At 47.4% G+C, this 21278-nt stretch overlaps 1 protein-coding gene across 1 annotated transcript in view; it reads right to left on the bottom strand.

Moving 5' to 3' along the window:
- Positions 1–19116, bottom strand: part of PDE3A (phosphodiesterase 3A) — a 316228-nt gene extending 297112 nt beyond the window's left edge. The window contains exon 1 of the mRNA XM_056847355.1: positions 19032–19116. Within this exon, the coding sequence (XP_056703333.1) occupies positions 19032–19094 (63 nt within the window). The 5' untranslated portion in view covers positions 19095–19116. The remainder of the gene's footprint in view (positions 1–19031) is intronic.
- Positions 19117–21278: the final 2162 nt, after the last annotated feature.

The raw sequence follows: 21278 nt of genomic DNA, 5'->3' as shown, positions 1-21278 counted from the left end.
CCATGATTCCTTGGGGAGGGACTGTGGCTCAGTGGTAGAGCATTTGCTTGGCGTGCAGAAGGTCCCAGGTTCAATCCCCGGCATCTCCAGTTAAAAGGGACTAGGCAAGCAGGTGATGTGAAAGACCCCTGCCTGAGACCCTGGAGAGCCGCTGCTGGTCTGAGTAATCAATACTGACTTTGATGGACCAAGGGTCTGATTCAGTATAAAGCAGCTTCATGTGTGTTCATGGGCATTCACATGTGTGACCATAACCACCTATGTAATATAGGGCCAAACTTAACATTACAATTTTAAAAGAGTTGGGTCCGGATTCTTTGGATTCAATCTGTGTTCTCTCGCAGCCACACAGCAGCTGTGGGGAATGGCTTGTTGGAAAGGAAAGGAAGGGAAAGGCAAGGAAAGGAAAGGCAAGGCAAGGCAAGGCAAAGAAAGGAAAGGCCAAGCGGGCTCAGAATGGCACTTCAGGGGAAGCAAAGGCTCCTCCTCCTTCCCCCCCCACAGCCATTTTCCCATGCAAAAATTGTCCAGGGGGGTGTCCCCAATTCCGCTGATCCAAGGAAAAACCTTACCCCGTGCAGTTTTCATGTGGGAAAACGGCTTGGGGGGAGGCAGAAGACCTTCTTCACCCCACTAAACTAAATGATGCTGTTCTGAGCCTCTTTGAAATCCTGTTTTTGTTTTGTTTTGTTTTGTTTTAGAAACCATTCCCTACAGCTGCTGTTTAGCTGCAGGGAACATGAGCTGAGTCTGGAGAACCCGAACCCAACTCTTTTAAAACTGTATTTAGTTTGGCTTATAAAAAGCCCCATCTGCCTTTTTTTAAAATGAAGAGTTATAATAATAATTTATTAATACGGTCACTGACCAGCAGAAAAAACAACAACAGCCACAACAGATAATAATGAAGAGTTAGGAAGCCAATATGGTGGCTCAACTAGCTATAAGTCCACTTGAACACATTTACAATCATGAACACATGAAGCTGCCATATATTGAATCGGACCCTTGTTCCATCAGTCAGTATTGTCCACTCAGAATGGCAGCGGCTCTCCAGGGTCTCAGGCTGAGGTCTTTCACATCACCTATCTGCCTAGTCCCTTTAACTGGAGATGCCGGGGATGGAACCTGCGACCTTCTGCACGCCAAGCAAATGCTCTACCACTGAGCCACAGCCCCTCACCACTTGTACGCCTGCGCAGAAATAAATTATGCTTCCCGATGGGTGCAGAAATCCAAAACCAGCCCATGGTACAATTGCCCTTGGGGAAGGGGGGAAGAGGAAGAAGACTGGCAAGCCAGCAGTGAGTTGGCTCAGAAAATGTTCCATTAGATGTTTTGCAGAAAACTGTGCGCTACTCTTATTTTCCGTTTCTAAAAAAAGGCATTGTTTCAAAACATTAACAAACAACATAAGGAGTGGATGCAGCAGCAGCAGCAAAAAGGGGACGTTCCAAAGTCGTAATTCGTTGTGCCGGGCGACTTCCACAGAAATAAGACAAACAATTTACACATTAAACCACATCAAGTATGCTTTCATGAATCCATTCTCCTGATCAGATCTGTCCGTACAATTGCTTCTGGCTCTGGCAGAAAGCGTATGCTGTATCTGCACAGCGCAATATCAACCTATACGAAGTACTTTTACTCAGCTTTGCTTACTTATCGAAGGGCTAAACAAAACGCGACAGGGCCCTTGTGGCCGCCACGAGGACCCTGCCGCCATTTTGAAGTAATTTTATTTATTTATTTACTAGATTTTTTTTAAAAAAATGCTGCTCATTCAAAGGGTCTTGCAGCTGTGTGTGTGTGTGCTAAGTGCCGTCAAGTCGCTTCCGACTCATGGCAACCCTATGAATCATAAAAACAGCACAAATGAATTAAAAACAACATAAAAACAGATAACAAATATAAAACATTAAAATAAAAATATTAAACTGTTAAAATACGTAGCTAGCACCATCCCACTAACAAAATACCCCAAACTTATGGATTATACTCCAAAGGCCAACCCAAACTTCCGGACTCTAGCATTTCATCAAGAAGTATGTCCATTTGAGAGCCAGCACAGACTAGTGGTTAAGAGGGGTGGACTCTAATCTGGAGAACCGGGTTTGATTCCCCACTCCTCCACATGAGCGACAGACTCTAATGTAATAAACTGGGTTGGTTTCTCCACTCCTACGCATGAAGCCAGCTGGGTGACCTTGGGCTAGTCACAGTTCTCTTCAAGCTCTCTCAACCTCACCTACCTCACAAGGTGTCTGTTGTGGGGAGAGGAAGGGAAGGCGACTGTGAGCTGGTTTGATTCTCCTTTTAAAAAAAGGTAGAGAAAATTCACATAGAAAAAACCATTCTTCCTCTAGGTTGAAGAGTGTCTTACCCTCACAACGATCCCGCGAGGTAGGTTAGGCTGCGAGTGTGTGACTGGCCTAAGGTCACCCAGCGAGCTTCCATGGCAGAGTGGGGATTCGAACCTGGGTCTTCCAGATCCTACCCCAACACTCTAACCACTGCACCACGCTGCCTCACACTGCAGCAATGGTTAGAGCTATAGCGTTTTGTTCCCGTTGGACTAGCTGTCCATTCGGGTCCTATTTGGGGATTAGAAATGTCATAAACGATTGCTCTTTCTCTCACGGGCGCCTGCCAGGACTTGCCATCTGTGCAAAAAGCTTAGCTCTGCATTCTGCCCTTTACAGAGGAAAGGACTGAAATCCCACGGTCCCAAGGCCACCTGTCACTAAACCAGTGGTTCCCAACCTTTTTTTGACCAGGGACCACTAGGACTTTTTTGTTCGGTGCAGGGACCCCAAGGTTCAAAATAAAAAATTCCAACAATTTGAAAATAAACTTTAATCATAACTGTTAGTTAAACATTAAACTTAGAATTATATTTGAATATATATATTTTATAATAGAGAACTTTTAATTGAAAATATTAATTTATTATGGGTTTATAACTTTGTTTCGCGGACCTTAATTTAGTTCTCGCGGACCCCTGGGGGTCCATGGACCCCTGGTTGGGAACCAGTGCACTAAACAGACTAATGGAGCACATTGGGTACCCCGTGGTGCTTCAATAAAGGGCCCTGCCTAACCCCTCTCTCCTCACAACACCTAATGTGCCTTCTCTCCTCATTCCCGAGACATCCTGAGAGCTGTGCGTGCCCAATAAGCTTCCCGCCCTGTGAAATTTACCCCTCCATGTTTGAAGGCGCAAGGCGCAAAGCATCAGCGTGGTGTCATGGTTGCGAGCCGTGGTTTGGAGCAGTGGCCTCTAACCTGGTGAAGCAGGTCTGATTCCCCACTCCTCCCCATGAGCGGCAGCCTCCAATCTGGTGAACCGGGTTGGTTTCCCCACTCCTACATTTGAAGCCAGCTGGGTGACCTTGGGCTTGTCACGGCTCTCTTAGAGCTCTCTCAGCCCCACTGGGTGCCTGTTGAGGGGAAGGGAAGGCGATCGTAAGCCGGTTTGATTCTCCCTTAAGTGGTAGAGAAAGTCGGCATATAAAAACCAACCCTTCTTCTTCTTCATTAGCTGTTCCGCTTCCCGGGCAGAGGTGGGAACCGAGACGGAAGAATAGGACGAGGCAGGGCTGGCGGTTAGGGTTGCTAGCTCTGAACTGGGAAATACAGTGGAGACTGAGATGGGCATCCACCCAAGGCAACCGCCCCACCCTGCCACATTGATTTATTTTTTAATTTAGATATTTATGGCCAGGTTTTTTTAAAAAAAATCTACCTTTTTCAGAAAGCTTTTCCTGCAGGCTGGTCTTGTGTTGTTTCTAACGGCCGCACTGGTTTCTGCTATGGAATTTTTAGCTGGCTGTTTTACGATTGTTAATGCAGAGCTGTTCTTCTTTTATTGCTACCTGTCCGGTTTTATTTTCGGTTGTAAAACGACGTCAACTGTCTTGTGAACAGTAGAAAATGTCGCGCATGGATATTTAAATGAATCTGGGTTTGCGGCTGTCGTTTTCCGAATTCCAAAACGAGAGGGCTCCTGCATTTCAAAAGTCCCTGTATTTATTGGCAAACGCCTTAGATTCGGAACAAAAATCCGCACACGGGATGCTCTGACTGTCTCTATTTACCAAGGGCAGTCCCCTATTTTCTAGTTCTTGTGCGGGATAAATCTCTGTCCCCAACTACATAGCTTTATATATGTTAGGCGGCAATTCATATAAATGGACTAAATAAATAAGTAATCTGTTTCTGCCCATCTCAGGCATCCCAGGTAGTTAACCAGCAGAGAATCGTAAAACCTCAGCATAGAAGCAAATTCAGTACACTAGCATCATCCCGGCCTAAAAAACAGTAGCCGGATTTTTTCACGGGAGCCGTAAAACAATAATCATTCCACACAGGAGATTAAAAGAACGGTCACACAGATTGTCATGGGTCAGGGTTCGGCCTCCTCTTCTGCCCTCCAGCAGTTAAATGTGAGGAAAAGCTATACCTTGAGGCTGATATAAAGTCATGCGTGTGGGCAACAATGCACACTGCGTTACACAACCTGTCAGTCTGCGCACCGCCGCAAACTATTTTAACTGCTGAAACTGTCAAGAGGATGGATGAAATCTGGATTTTAAAAAACACCGTGGCAGACTTTAAGGTTTGGAAATGGAGCAAACACTGTAGGAATCATAGGTATGAAACCTCACCATACATATAGGCCTGAGTGCTCTCCACAGGTATTTTACCTTTGAAGGAATACCTTCATGACGCTGACAAGCACATACATAGAAATGACCCAGCAATATACCTGGCACAAAGAACCAAATGAACCATCCCTTAAAGTGATACAGGGCTGGGTACCGATTCGCCTAGACTACAGAGACTCATTTGTAGGACTATACACAGGTGACTACACCTAGCAAGAATGCCCAGTAGGTTGCAAATATGGGCATATGAAGCTACCTTCTACTGATTCAGATAGTGTTGCCAACCTCCAGGTGGTGGCTGGAGATCTCCTGCTATAACAACTGATCTCCAGGTGACAGAGATCAATTCACCGGGAGAAAACAGAAACAGCAGCTTTGGAGGGTGGACTCTATGGCATTATACCCCATTAAAGTCCCTCCCCTCACTAAACCCCACCCTTCTCAGGCTCCTCCCTCCAAATGTCCAGGTGTTTCCCAACCTGGTATCAGACCCTTGGTCCATCAAAGTCAATATTGTCCACTCAGAATGGCAGCAGCTCAACAGGGTCTCGGGATAAGGTCTTTCACATCACCTACCACCTGCTCCTTTCAACTGGAGATGTCAGGGATTGAACCTGGGACCTTCTGCATGCTAAGCAGGAGCTCCACCACTGAACCACAGCCCTTCCCCAGAGGCAATAGCAATACCTTTGGAGCTGGTGCAGCGGTTAAGAGAATAAGCTGTGGTCTGTGAGGCCACCAATCCAAATCTTGCCCTTGCCCCAAAAACCTCTAAATGGCTTTCGGCAAGCCATTCTCTCGGCCTCGTGTCTTTGCACCTGCAAAGAAGTCCGAGCCTCCAAGTCACAACCGACTCATGGCAACCCCATCCACAGTGTAGGTAAAAGATTCCAAGGTAATAATGCACTTTGAACACTCAAAGCTGTATACAATGCTATTCACTGTTATTAATGTTTAACAGCTGTGCACAGCATTTTTTGTGTCTTGGAACTCACCGGTACTGAGTACCAGCACACTTTTTTCCTGGGGGTTTCTGAAGATCTGACCCTCAGATGCAAGCCGGCCCCACTCAGCCAGAGAAAGGAAATAGACCCTCGGAGATAGCATGATTGGGATCTGCAAAGGGGAAGAGGTGGAAATTGGGGCAACCTTATATGTGAATACTGGCACATGTATTTCTTTTTTTTTTTTTTTTTTACAAACCAAGGCATTTACTTACTGTGCAAAGTAAGACATTTCAGCAGATATAGCCGCCCCTGCCGTAAATCCTACACTGCTCTTAAAAGATACAGGGGTTCCGCGCTCTGAGACTCATCCTCTTAACCCTCAGGGAGAAAATATACCTCTGTGAAGAATTTTATTTTATTTATTAACAAGATTTTTACCCTGCCTTTCTGCCTTCCGAGGGCCACCAACGTGGCTAACAGGTTAAGCATAAAAAATTAAAAGCTCATCTTAAAAGCCATTAAAACCAGAGCACAAATAACATCATTAGAAACGTTTCAAACCAAAGCTTAAAATAAGCACAAAAGATAAAAACAACAGTTAAAACATTGGGTGGGGGTCACTGAAGGAATGCCAAGCGAAGCAAAAAAAAAAGTCTTCATCCCCTGGCGGAAGACAGCAACAGAAGGGGTCAGGCGAATCTCTAGGGTTACCAGCTCCAGGTTGGGAAGTACTTGGAGGTTTTGGGGGTGGAGTCTGAGGAGGGTGGGGTTTGGAGAGGGGAGGGACTTTAATGCCATAGAGTCCATTTTCTTCAGGGGAACTGATCTGTGTCACCTGGAGATCAGTCGTAATAGCGGGAGATCTCCAGACACCACCTGGAGGTTGGCAACCCTAAGAATCTCACTGGGGAGAGAGTTCCAGAATTTTGGTGCCACTACTGAGAAGGCCTTCTCCCGGGTTGCCACACACCTTATCTCACCCAAAGCAGGGCTTCCAAAGCTGCCTGCAGTGGTCGGGTAGGAATATGCCACACAAAGGCTCCTGTCCTTAGTTCTTCTTTTTCAAAGTGCCATTACGGAAAAGGACAATTTTGAAAATTGCTGCTGTGGTGGTAGCTTTTGTTTTTGCATTAATATTAAATTTAATTTTAAAAAAAATTAAAAAAAAGAAAAGGACAATTATACTCTGACTTGCATCTTGCTTAGAATGTCTGTGTGTGCCGGAGGGGGGTTGATTTTTGCAGACCCCCCCCCCCACCGAGCAGACCTCCAATTTCCCCCAACCTATTTCCGGTGGTCTCCCATGTGCCGGGGGTACTTGGGCCATCCATGGGAGGGAATAAACAGCGAAAATCACCGCAGCTCATTGCGCCCACAGAAAAGCTAACCCCTGACTGGTCCATCTTTTATTGGTACATAAATTAAAAGGAAAAGTCAGGTGGGGGGGGGACAAGTTCAGTACACACTTAAAAACCTGACTTTTCCACTGCAGTTTTTATTAAGCAAATTAATATGAGGCTAGTGAATCAGTACAACACGCTTAATAATAAATCTGCATTAAAAGACTTTGGAAATGTGGTAGAGAGGATACTAATCTTTAACAGAACCCTATCAGCTTTCCTTTGTGAACCATAGCTGAAATTTTCACTCGAAAAATTAAAACAGTTCGTCCGTGGGGATTTGGAAAACTCATCAACCCACTGCTGGTAGAGAGAAGGGGGGAGGAAATACCTTCAGAGAAACATCTTATTTTTAAAAAATAAAAAAAAATATTTTAAACACATACACACTAACTAAAGTGTAGAAAAACCAAACATGGACATGGGTAGAACATGATTTATGTAAACAAGGGATTTTAGTTTGGAACATTTTGTTATAAGAGAGCACGGGGGGCTTTGAGGAGAACCCATCTAAAGGTATTTTTGACTCAGTCGAAAGGTTTATACTGTCACAGACGCTGAATAGGCTTTGAAATAAAAACATCGTATTCTGCCTATATTGATGTAGGCCCCAGGCCAACGGGAGTTACAATGTTTTCCACCTGGAAGAGTCTCCATGGCTGCTCCCCACCGAATAACCAGCCTACTAAAGACAGAGCAGCCACATCCCAAGATGTGGCACAGGACTAGGGTTGCCAGGTCCCCCCTCCCGATCGGCGGGACTTTTAGGGGGCTGGGGCTGCTGCGGGCACATGCACATGATGACATCACTTCCGGTTTTACTTCCGGAAGCGCCACATGGCCACGGCAGATTTAACACTCAAACCAAGGTTTGAGTGTTAAAACGGCCGTGGCCATGTGGCGCTTCCGGAAGTAAAACCAGAAGTAATGTCATCGCTCGCATGCACGATCGCCGCTCTGCAAGCGGCTGGGTGGTTTGGCGGGCAATTGTCCGCCAAAACCACCCACCAGGCAACCCTATACAGGACGGCAATGCACACGAACACATGAAGCTGCCTTATACTGAGTCAGACCCTTGTCCATCAAAGTCAGTATTGTCTACTCAGACCGGCAGTGGCTCTCCAGGGTCTCAGGCAGAAATCTTTCATATGCCTACTTGCCTAGTCCCTTTAACTGGAGATGCCGGGGATTGAACATGGGACCTTCTGCATGCCAAGCAGATGCTCTACTACTGAGCCACAGCCTCTCCCTCCTACTGGCCTTATATTGCTTGCCCATTAATATCTCACAGGCCGCATATTAATGAGACAAAAAACAACAACAACAAGCTGAGAACTCAAATATAACACACAACTTTTGGAAGAGCTCCGAGCTATTGTAACCTACTGGGAACCTATGCACATGGATTAAAGATATTCTGGACTATGAGAAACTGAAGAGTCCTGAAGTCCCGCTGATGGGATTTTTGAAAAAGTTATCTTGGATCCAACAATGCAGATTTTATTTGGCAGTGAGCGTGTGCACTTGAGCCCCAGGAAAGGTGGGATATTAATTAATAAATACATTTTAAAAAAAGCAAATGCACGGAAATCCAAGACTATACCATCAATCATGCGCTGCTATAAGAGAATCTGGACTGTGGCTTTTCCAACCAAACTGACTCCGCTTCTTTTGCCCACGATTCTTATTGGCAAAAGAAACAGCCTGGTAATTCACAACAAAAGGCAGCATATTGGGTAACTAAGGCTACAAACAAGAAGGAAACAGGAGCTTGGATATCAGAAAATTTGACCCAAGGAGAGGGGGACCAGCCTGCCTTTTGCTAGTCTTTTTGTTCACAACCCCACTAGTGGCAACCCACCCTCCTCTCCTTGAACCTGCGATTCAGCTCCACCCACACTGGGGCGCAAAATGTGCCCCCACCACAGCAGCAGGTGGCACAGAAATGGCGACCACATACATGTTTGAGCCCCCCGCTGTTGCACCCCACTCCCCCCTTTTTCCATTCTCCCATTTTCCTGATGGCAGGACCCTGAGCCCATAGCCCAGCATCCCCTCCTCACGTTCTGTTTCCTTACCGAGCCATGCTGTAACGCTACCACATGCCTTATTAGGGAAACAGGGGGAAAGCCGTACAAAGGGCTGAAACGTGGGAGAATGCACCATAGAGAGCCACACAGGTCATCTAGTCCAACCCCCTGCTTAATCCAGGATCAGCCTAGAGCATCCCCTGACAAGTGCTTGTCCAGCCTCTGCTTAAAGACTGCCAGTGAGGGAGAGCTCACCGCCTCCCCAGGTAGTTGATCCCACTGTTGAACAGCTCTTACTGTAAAAAATAAATAAATCCTAATATGCAGTCGGTACCTTTCTGCCTGCAATTTATACCCATTATTGCTAGTCCTATCCTCTGCTGCCAACAGGAACAGCTCCCTTCCCTCCTCTAAGTGACAGCCCTTCAAATACTTAAAGAGAGCAATCATGTCCCCCCTCAACCTCCTCTTCTCCAGACTAAACATTCCCAACTCCCCCAGCCTTTCCTTGTCGGGCTTGGTCTCCAGGCCCCTGATCATCCTCGTCGCTCTCCTCGGCACCCGCTCCATCCTGTCCACACCCTTTTTGAAGTGAGGCCTCCAGAACTGCACACAATACTCCAGGTGCAGCCTGAGCTTCCCTCTGCCCTGAGGGGGCATCCAGATAGATGCTCCCATCCATAGCTGCTCTACAGATTTCCCCTTCACTCCGAAGGAAATAAAATTTATATTTTCTCCAGAGTAAAAAAGAAAAACAAACCAGACATGCCCAGATTGGGAGGGCATCACCTAGACGATTGAGCTTAGTGTGGCAGCATCCTGCTGTCCGTGCATGGAAAAATCCCTGTACAGAGACAGCCAGAGACTCAAACCCAGGGATCCCCACTGTGGTGCCCATGGGCACCTTGACACCCACCGACACCCTTCCTGATGCCTACCATTTTTAGAAAGTGGCCAGGGCCAGGTAGGGCTTCTGCCCAGCAAGGCTTCTGATTGGCTGTGCAGACTTTTTAAAATGTTGCTTTGGGCAGCAGCTGCCACCACGGGCCAAAGATCTTTCCTGTGCGACTGAAAGTCCGATGTGGCAGTTATTTTTGTGGCTGCGGCCACCACACTATGTCAAAATTCAGAAGGTGCCGGTAGGCTCAAAAAGTTTGGAGGTCCCCGCTATAACCCTTTGGACATTTACTTTGTATTAAGTTCCAGCGAAATCGGTGGGATTTACTTCTGAGAAAGAAAGCTGCAGAAGTGAAGAGGATTGTTCTCTAGGGAACTCTGGGTGATTCTTGGAAGCTTATCAGAGGTTTCACAATGAGAAAATTACAGTTTTCCAAAAGCAAGCGTGTTCCCACTACTAATCTCTAATGCAGAGGCAGAGGAATGGACTAGGAATATTCCGTAGGGTTGCCAACCTCCAGGTAGTAGCTGGAGATCTCCTGCTATTACAACTGATCTCCAGACAATAGAGATCAGTTCACCTGGAGAAAATGGCCACTTTGGCCATTGGCCTTTATGAGAACCACGTAAGCCACTCTTGAGCTCCTTGGAAGGAGAACAGGACGGAAATATGACAAATCCCTTCCAAAACGTGACAAACTAGCCCTAAAGGATGCACATTTCAGAGTGTCAGATGAAGTGAGCTATGATTCAGAGAAGATTACACTGGAATAGTCTTTAAGGTACCACTGGACTCCTTTCTTAGGGAGAAAAACTGATCCACTAAATAAGGGTGGCAGTCCTACTTTACATACAATCCCAGACAACAGGGTCTGTAAGGAAATGAAGTGTCAGTTACCGCTTTAATCTTATGAAATGACAACATAATTGAGGCCATTCCTTCTATTTATCAGTCAGACTGCTGAGCGCATCTAAACAGTTAATGCCAGATTAAGCATTTCGGGATTCTAACGGAAACCCATTTTTCAGAACCTAGCACCCTATTTTAAGTGGGGTTTCATACAGCTACCTTTTCAGGGAGGTGTGTTTAAACAAGCTGACGCCAGTTTCCAAACCTTTTAATCAAATTATCTCGAGGGAGAAACGGTCCGATTCCTTGCTCCAGCACAATGCGCACGCAAACGTTTTAAAAAAGCACTTTCCCCGCAAAGGCAACTCTGAAAACCAACCTAGGCAGACAAATCTGTGTACATGGCACAAGCAACACCATAAATGTGGTGGGTCACCTAACCCCTGCCGTGCACTCGACACACAAAATTGCAGTCCACGCTCCATCAGTGGATCACTGTTCTGGTTGTTTATTCAATGAACACGACAACCCCCCAGCGTACACTGTGTTTCTTTCAGCTCGGCATCTCTGAGTCTGGCGGAGGGGGCTTACACTTTACAGACCATTGAGAAACCGCTCAAAGCTTCTACTGTATTTCCACTTCTCTCCCTTTGGCGAGTTTTCTTCAAAAAAACATTTCTTTGTTTAACAGTTTTAACACAAACTATTTTGTCAATCGCGGGGGTTACCCCAACACCTTCCAAATTCAAAATTTAACAAAAAAAATTATTTTTAATCAAGACAGGTTAAGCAAACCCAGAAAATGTATTTAGATCCTGGGTAGAGAGGTATTTGGGAGTAACAATTGGCATTTAAGTAATCATATTTTACCTACTCGTGGTAGTTCTCAGTTATAAATACTCTATTAATAATTATGCAAAAGAAAAGAAATTCCTCCAACAGTCTGGAAAAAAAAAATTACCTGTGCTCAGGCTAACATATTTTGTACTACGATATATCTCATATGAGCTGCTTTAACAATAAGATTATGGCTGCGACTGTCATTTTTATAGCTTAATATCATGAAAGGAGAGAAGACGGGTGAGAGGTCAGGGAGTTGGAAAAATGGAAAGGAATGATAACTGTGATTTAAAGGAAAGAAGAAGCAAAACAAAGCAGACAGTTGGAATAGATACAGCATCCATAACTTTTCTTCAACAAAGCCGCATACCAGTGGCAAAATCATGTTAAGTTTTAAAGCGGCTGTTTTCGGCCCTGTCAAGAGTGATGGACTCTAAAGGGATCCATCGGTTCAGGTTTACCCCTCTGCTGCTGGTAAAGAGCAGAAGGAAGAAAAGTTGCAGAAGATAAAAGAAATTCACACGGGGTGGGGGTCAGACACGGTTCTGCAAACAGCTGCTAATATTATAACACGCACTGCAAATTAACCTAAAGAATGCAAGAACCAAGCTGCTGCAGTAAGCATTGTGTGTGTGTTAAGTGCCGTCAAGTCACTTCTGACTCATGGCGACGCTATGGATCAATGTCCTCCAAAACGTCCTACTTTTAACAGCCTTGCTCAGATCTTTATAGAGTCAATCCATCTCTTGTTGGGTCTTCCTCTTTTCCTGCTGCCCTCAACTTTTCCTAGCATGGTAGTCTTTTCCAGTGACTTTTCCAGCAAGCATTAACTTAGATTAAACATGAACATCTAACTGCAACCAACAGTGCAACCGTCACAGTCAATACTCCTATCATATTCTGGGCTTACAAATGAGACCAGAATTTATTAGCCCTTCCTTTTTTAAAAGAACTAACATGTCCACGCGCAGCTCAGACAGGGATTTTGATTTTGTTTTTTTGTTGGCCCTTGAATAAACCCTGAAATTAAAAAAGCTCTCTTCTTCACAGGAGCTATTTATTCATCATGAGCGGTCAGACAAGCAGCGATGTACACGTTGAGTATCCCTTATCCGGACATCCGATATCCGGACTGATCCAAAAACTGGACCTTTTGAGCCAGCATGCAGGCATTACAGGCCCTCAGCAGTGCCACTGATGGTTCAATGTACACAAAATTATTTTAAAATATTGTTTAAAATTACATTCAGGCTATGTGTATAAAGAATATACAAAACATATATAAAACATAAATGAATTTTGTGTTTATATTTGTGTCCCATCCCCAAGATATCTCATTATGTCTATGCAAAAATTCCAAAATATGGAAAGATCCAAAATACGGACCACTTCTGGTCCCAAGCAATCTAGATAAGGGATACTCAACCTGTACAAATATGGAAGCGTATCCCGCCGTCAGATTATTAAAGTATCTAGCTATGCAACTGATGGAAGACAGCATGATGAGCAACATGGCGCCGACCGTGGAAGTGATGCTCACTAAGAGCCAACAGAAGAGGTAAAGGTATACAGAACTACCTGAGAGAACCAATGGCACAGTGGACCACAATGGAATGGGTTCTGCTTCAGTTCCCAATTAAACGACTGAAAGAGGAAGGCTAGGAAAACCTCACTCCATGCAGGTCACAAGGTGGACAACACTAAAGGTATGACTCAACATCTCCACTTGGAAGAACCTCCTCATACTTTCCCAATATTGAAGAACACACAGGCTTTCTCCTTTTCACCAACCAGGGTTCAAGGGGGCAAAAATAAACCAAACTAATAATGCGTTTTATAAGACCATGCTACTGCTACTGACATTTTATGAGCAACCATAGAGACGTTTTAACAAGGAGTTTCCAGAAGAACCTCAAACAGAAGAAGGAGAGGCCTACTAGGGTAAAGAATCTGAGATATGAAAAAGAGAACTTTTGACTCTCTGCTTCTTGGAGAGAGGCTTTATGGTCTTCCTGGAGAAAGGGCTTGGGTTACAAGAGAGCTCTGCTAGGTACCAAGGAGCAGGACACAAAAAGGAATCAATTCACATGAACAGGTTTCACGCAGATCTCTGCCTCAACATGGCTTCCGATCAGTATGCTTGTAAGTGTAGTACCATCCTGTGACGCGGACCTTAAACTGGAGAGTTTTCAAGTGGTCATCCACGTCCTCGTCTGCAACCATGTCTAAGCATAACTGCATATGCTCTGTGTACCTCCTTCCATTGCTACCCTGAACTCTTACCGTCTCTCCCTTCTCCTGCTGTTTTGTCCATTGCCATAATGTAGATCAGGCCTGCACAGCTTGTGATTCGGGGAGGGGCCGTGGCTCAGTGGTAGAGCATCTACTTGGCATGCAGAAGCTCCTAGGTTCAATCCCCGGCATCTCCAGTTAAAGGGACTAGGCAAGTAGGTGATGTGAAAGACCTTTCTCTGCCTGAGACCCTGGAGAGTCACTGCCGGTCTTAGTAGACAATACTGACTTCGATGGAGCAAGGGTCTGATTCAGTAGAAGGCAGCTTTGTGTGACCAATACTGACTTTGATGGACCAAGAGTCTGATTCAGTATAAGGCAGCTTCATGTGTTCATGTGATCCACCAAGCTGAATGTAGCTGGCCAGCCACACAACTGTGGCCTGCCGAGTACTTAACACCCTGCACACACACCCCATCTGAGCATCACTTGTAGCCCCAGGGAGTAGCACATACAAACCTGGGAGAGGCGACCTAACATAGCTGGTGTTGGGTCACAAATCGGGCAGGCCCACTTTAGTCAATAAATTCCTTTAGGCAGGGACCAGTCTTCTGTGCCTTCGCAGCAAAATACCAAATATGTTGATAGCGCTATCTAAATAGTAATAAAAATAGAAACACGCTCCAAGCCCCAGCTGCAAAACACAGAGAGCGCGTCACCTCCGCTGAATCCACTCAACATGGATTGTAAATCCAAACACGTTCGCATTTAATGACAGTCGTTCGTGAAAGTTCTGCTCTTCCAACTGTTTAAAATATTTCGCAGAAGCCTTGCATGAAATTGGGTTCTGAATGCTGCAGCGATCCACAAGATCTTCATGCCTCCTTTGGTGACTACATGCCTATAAAGTCTCTGCCCTCCCCAATAATGCATGCATAAATAAACCTAACATTGCAAAAAACAACAACAAAACAAGCACTTAAAACTCAATTGTCTGGAGTATTCAAAAACAAATTAATAATCATAATTTCTCAGAAATAACTTTATAGTGTCTGTCTGGCTAGCACAACCATCTAGATTTCCTCTTTAGAAATGAAAGCTAAGCTAGCTGAGGACATCCCAGTTCAAAATACAGAGAAGAAATTTGCAAAATTGCAATCCTGCAGTCACTGATATATCCAACACTTCACATCAATGGACTGTTCACAGCTGACCAAATTTCAGTTCAGAGCTGTCTCTATGTTTCAGTGGCATAAAATCCAGTTCTCACAACCTTAAAGCTTTCCCAATTGCGCCTCGCACATGACATTAGCTGTTCAGGCAAGATGTACGGACTTTCGTTACAAGTTTTAGGAGAAACCTGTGTTTTAAAAAGTGCATCTTCTGTTACATATGAGACACACTGTTTTACAAGAATCAGCAGAGCCACGTGCTGTGGTATCTGACTACTGTCGTCAGTATATTAAAAGTAGTTAAAAGAAGCTACTGATGTTCAACGAGTGACTTTTATGATTTTAGAGCCACACTGCCAAAGAGCTCATTTGGGAAGTTGGTTTAAAACTCCTCAGCCAAACAAAGTGTATACTACACTTTCAATGTAATATTTAGCAGAAGACTATTTTAAGCCATGCCGATCCATTTTTCTCCTTCAGAACAACAAGCTGCCAACAAGCGGAAGGGGGACAGATACCCCTAGAAGTCTCCAAGATCCAAAGAAAAGTCATTCCACGTTCTGCGCATTGGCTTGAGATACCCCACCTTTACCTCAGATGCGACATGACTGAACGACACTGTCGTCTGACACCTCAGATCTCATGCCTGGTGCACAATAAACCCTGAACAGCCGAATAAAAACTCAATTAAGGGTCTAATTTGTCCATCACCATAAATTAAGGAGCTCCGAGAAGCTGCTGCAAGCAAAGGACAGCAGCCAGAATCAAGTTTTGCAGACCACATTAAAGTGATTAAATAAGCATGTTTTGTCTAAAGTCACTTATCTACAGAAAACAGAGCAAAAGTTCTGGTAATTCCAAGTTGCCACTTTTAAAAACTGTTCTCCGATTCAAATATCCCTCTTATATTATCGTGTTTTTTTCACTCCCTTAAATATTGTATAGAAAAAGGGGACTTTACATTACAGTAGTCCTCTTACGTAGCCTGTAATCTGAAATCAAGCTAGTTTTAAACATTTCCCTTCGTCTCGTTTGGGCTTATAAAAGCATGGCAAAATACGTATTTTTATCCCCTCAAAAATGTAACCAAGCGCACTTGCGGCAAACGCAACCTCAAGAATATCTGGTTCATGGGGCTTTGAGCAAACAAAATAAGTAGCCGCAAAACAATGTCATCTAAACATTTCCAGAAGAAAAGAAAAAGATACTATACCACCCACACCATACGGTTAGATTTCACAGCTTGAAAAATATACATCGTCGCTGAGAAAGAGAGAGAGAGACATATCTTCTGAGGAGATAAATCCCAAACTTAATTTGACCAGAGTTCACTGCCACCTGATCCCAAATACATTTACTTGAAAAAGGCCCAACAGGTTTAGCAGATCTGACTTCTAAGAATGCATACAGCACAATCCTACACAGGGTTACTCCAGTGTAAGCCCACGGAGATGAATGGGCTTAGAGTGGAGTAACTCTCTTTAGGATTGCACCGTTAGACTCCCCCCCCCCGCAATCCTAAAAGCAAAGACTGTGGTAAAACACCATTAAAATCAGTAGGGGGGGGGACTACTTTCTCCACTACATGGCTAGGGCCCGAGCGTAAATGTTATCTTTTGAAAAGTTTATGCCGCCACTGAAAAAAATTGTCACTATGGAACAATCCATGAGACACTGTCCTTCAGTGTTACTCCTCTGAAGATGCCTGCCACAGCTGCTGGCGAAACATCAGAAAAGAAAATACCAAGACCACGGTTACACAGCCCGGATAACCTACGAGAACCAATCCATTAAAATGTTGCTCCAAACTGAAGTCCAGGGTTAATTAACACACAGTTCATGTAAACCCAACATTATTCAGATCTGTGATTATCAAACTGATACCAAACATATTCTGTGGAAGGCCCACCGACTTTAAAAAAACAGAGTAAGTATGGTTAGGATCGCACTCTTAGACGTTCAGTGGATATCTACTTAGAGTCAGGACCCTGGTGGCAAAAGCTCAGTTCATGCTGAAAACCACCACTAAATGCTAATATTTTGGCTTAACTGCATTACTAAACGGCACCCTAAATGTTTTAAAAGGAATTCAGGATATTAAGTTGTAAAGTTGTGGTTCCACAGGGTTTGACCTTGTGCCACACCGAGACTCCGTTTCCACACCAATTTCTGAAGTCATGGAAAAACTTTCCCGAGAGATCCTATCCTTCTGATTCCCACAATGCCCTATCTTCTTCTTTTTATTCCGGCCGCCAAAATCGGATAAACAAAAGCCAAACATCCAGGGCGAAAGGGAGACTCTTCTCGCTGAACGGGATAAAACCCACACCGTTGCCAAACGGCTAAGTGCACAAGTGACAACTGAGCCGGTCAAAGCCTTCCCGGATTCAAAGGATGCACGCAAGCCTTTCAGCAAGAGGCACATAACAGGACCAAACATCTACTCACTTGGGAGCCAAAAAGCTTCATAAACAAGAACTGGACATTAAACGCAACACCTCTATCGCTCCCACAAAGAAACAAACTTCGCAAACTCCTGTCCCAAATCAGCGGACAGCAGATTTATAAGCCAATGCTTTTCTGCCCTTTACTTCAGAAGAAAAAATAATGCGTGCAAACATCTATCCCAACCCCCAGCTGAGCTACAAACAGATGACTCCCCCCATAATAGCATCTAAACAAGGCTTACTTAAAGTTATCCATGCCCCCCACTCCCCTAAAAAGCCTGCCCTTACTCCAAAACAACTATCTATAGGCCATTTATGCATGGGAGGTTTTGCCTTGGATGTGCCTCGAAATGCACATTTCCCCCATCCGAACTCTCAAAACTCTACACGGGGGCTGATTTTTGAGTTTTGAGGATTTGGATGGGGAAAATGTGCATCTCGAGAGCGGCAAAGCCTCCCCTGCATAAATAGCCACTGAGTGGAAGGGCCTACTGGATGGGAGATGGAAACCTGGTGAGTCAACAGAAGGCTTTTTGGAAAAAGATCAGCCAAACTAGTATTTTTCAGGCTGCAGCTAGACACAAGAGAAAGCTCTGGTCCACATCACCAAAATATATAGGGGGGAGGATAAAAAGGGCAAAGGGGTTTTTGATGCGGCCCTAGAAACGCAGTTCCTCCTGTCCCAGATAGAAGGGACCGGTTTGGGGGGGGGGGGTTGTTTTCTCTTTATGCATGGGATGTTTCGCCTTGGGTTTGCCTCTCTCTAGATGCACATCCCCCCCAAACCAAATCCTCAAAACTCAAAAATAAGCCCCCATGCCGAGTTTTGAGAATTCAGATGGCGAAAATGCGCATCTAGAGAGCGGCAAATGCAAGGCAAAGCCTATGGCCCTTTATGCCCTGGCCGGTTTCGCCTTGGGTTTGCCTGTCTTTAGATGCCCATCTCCCCCACCCGAAATCTCAAATCTCTGTGGCCATTTATTCATGGAAGGTTTCGCCTTGGGTTCGCCACTCTATAGATGCCCATCTCCCCCACCCGAAATCTCAAATCTCTGTGGCCATTTATTCATGGAAGGTTTCGCCTTGGGTTCGCCACTCTATAGATGCACATCTCCCCCACCCGAATTCTCAAATCTCTGCATGGGGGGCTCATTGTTGAGTTTTGAGACTATGGATGGAGGGGGTGCATCTAAAGAGGGGCAAATCCAAGGCAAAATTTCCCATGCCTAAATGGCTCATAGGGGGACTTACGGTTGAGTTTTGAGAACTCGGATGGGGGAAACGCGCCTCTAGAGAGTGGCAACCCCAAGGCCAAACCGCCCGGGGCATAAAGGTCCCAGGGGCGCCCTCTTCCCCATCCCAATGCTCCGAACCCAACAGCGAGCCCCCATGCAGAGTTTTGAAAACCTCTGGAAAGCGGCGGCATCCCGGCCCAACCTCGGGCGCGCAAAGTTTCGCAGGGGGGGGGGGGAAGTTGGCGGCGCACTGGGTCCCCCTCCTGGAAGGAGCTTGGCTACCCCGCCGGGGTCCGCCCCCGGCCGCGCCTTACCTGCTCGCGAGGGATGCAGGGCAGCGAGGTCCTGCGGTGGGACTTGCCCCCGCAGCCGGCCATCTCGGCGGCGGCGATCCCGGCACTGGAGCGCCTCCTCCGCTTCCAGCGCGGCCCCGCGTCCTGGGCCGGCGAGGGGGCATCGGCGGCCGGCCCCGCTCCTTCCGCCCCTCCGCCTGCCTCCTCCTCCTCCTCCTCCTCCTGCTGCTCCTGCTCCGGGCGGCGTCCCGGCCCGGCGGCCCAGAGGAGCCCCCCGGCGGCCAGGAGGGGAGCCAGGTAGGGGCTGCCGGGCAGCGGCGGCTGGGCGGCCAGCGCTCCCCCCGCGCAGCAGGCGGCCAGCGCCCAGGCGGCGGCGCGCAGGCGGAGCCGCCCCGAGCCCACGGCCGCCAGCAGGCAGCAGCAGCAGCAGCACAGCCAAGCCGGACCCGCCGCCGCCGCCTCTCCGCACCCCGGCGCCGGCCGCAGCGCCCACAGCAGCGCCACGGCGCTCGCCCCCAGCGCCCAGCCGAGGGGGCAGCGGGCCCCCAGCCGGCCCCCGCCGGCCCCGGACGCCGCGGGGCTTTTGGCCTCGCCGCAGCCCCACCGGCCCGGGCTCGCCGCCCCGCTCCCAGCCATAGCGAGGGATGGGGCGGGGGGTCTTCGCCCGTCCCTCCAACGCCCCTCCGGCGGGGCAAAATCAATTGTTTTTTTTTGCAACTCCCAAGATGAAAAGATGCCAAAGTTAAATCTTGCGCGCGGTTGTCTACTTCTTCTCTTCTTCTCCTCTTCTTCTTTTCTTTTCTTCTTCTTCTTCTCTTCTTCTTTTCTTCTTCTCCTTCTCCTCTTCTTCTCCTCTTCTTCTCCTCCTCTTCTTCTTTTCTTCTTCTTTTCTTCTTCTTTTCTTCTTCTTCTTCTCTTCTTTTTTTCTTCTTCTCTTCTTCTTTTCTTCTTCTTCTTCTTTTCTTCTTCTTCTTCTTCTTTTCTTCTTCTTCCTCCTCCTCCAAGCAGCCCCAGGGAGGGGGGAGATGCGGTAGACTCAGTTGGGTGGGTGGGGGTCTTGGTTACCCCAAAGGATTGTTAAAAAATCAGTCTCCGGGAGAATCAATGGGGTGCTCAAAATGATTTTAAAAAAAGGGGTTTCGGGATGGCGTGCGAGAGGGGGAAGGGGGCGGTTGCCTTTGCGAGCGGCAAATACGGTACTTTGCGCGCCCCCCCCCCCACGGCCCGGGAAGGAGAGGGTTAATCGGGGCTCGCCGAAACAAAGGCTCCGGGGGATCCTCCCCGTCCAGTATCGCTCCAGGTGGGCAGGGGAGAGGCGACCCAATGCCGTAAGTCTCGGAGAAGCGGCGCCGGCGGATCTGGGGCGGGGGTCGCTCCGGCGAGGCTCCTCCGGGTCTTCCCCGCCTCCCGGCGCTCCTTCTCGCGTCCGGCTCAGTCCGCCTGCCGGCTCGGGCCATCCCGCCGGCCGCTGCCCGGGCCGGGAGCCCCCGAGGCCGGCCCGCGGGTGGGGGGTGGGGGGCCGCTCATCGCGGGGCCGGAGCCGGGGGGGGGGGCGGGAGGCCGTCCGAAGGCGCGGCGCGGAAAAGTGCAAAGGGGGGATGGGCAGCCAAAGTTGCGGAGTTTCTTGCTCGAGCGCCGGCGTTGCACAAAAAAAAAAGTCTCTTCTCTGCAGATGACTTTTTTTTTTTTGCACGGCGAAAAGTCCCCCTACTGCTGGAGGGGTGGGGGGAGAGCTGGGAGAAGCTGCCCTTCTTCAAGGAGGGGGGTCAAGTGTGGGGAGATGGGAGCCAGAGCTTGCAACAACAAAAAAATCAACTTTGTGCAAGCATGCATGCATGCATGTATGCACGGGGGGGGGGGATCCGGCTGCGTTGGCGCTTCCCTCTGCTCTGCACACCGTGGTGGGTGGAAACGATGCTTTTCGGACCGGGGCGGGGGAGAGAGAGAAGATAGTGAATGGGGCTCCCCGTGGGTTGGCACCTCCGCCTCCAGCTGCAGGCGGGAAGTTGGGGAGGGGGGTATTAGGGTAGTAAGCGGGGTCAGATGGCATCACAGCGGGGGTCGGAGAAGGCTTATGTGGAAGGAACCCCCGGGGCTAAGGGGGCTTGCCCAGAAGTAATTCCCCCTTGCTTCAGTGGGGTTCATTCTCCGGGAAGTGGGCATAGATCACGAGAGGGAGGGCATCTTGGCCATCATCTGGGCATGGAGTAGGGGTCACGGGGTGTGGGGAGGAGGTAGATGTGAATTTCCTGCATTGTGCAGGGGGTT

This window comes from Euleptes europaea, chromosome 3 (assembly GCF_029931775.1).
Source record: "Euleptes europaea isolate rEulEur1 chromosome 3, rEulEur1.hap1, whole genome shotgun sequence".
NCBI lineage: Eukaryota > Metazoa > Chordata > Lepidosauria > Squamata > Sphaerodactylidae > Euleptes > Euleptes europaea.
This window is presented reverse-complemented; position numbering and strand designations above follow the sequence as displayed.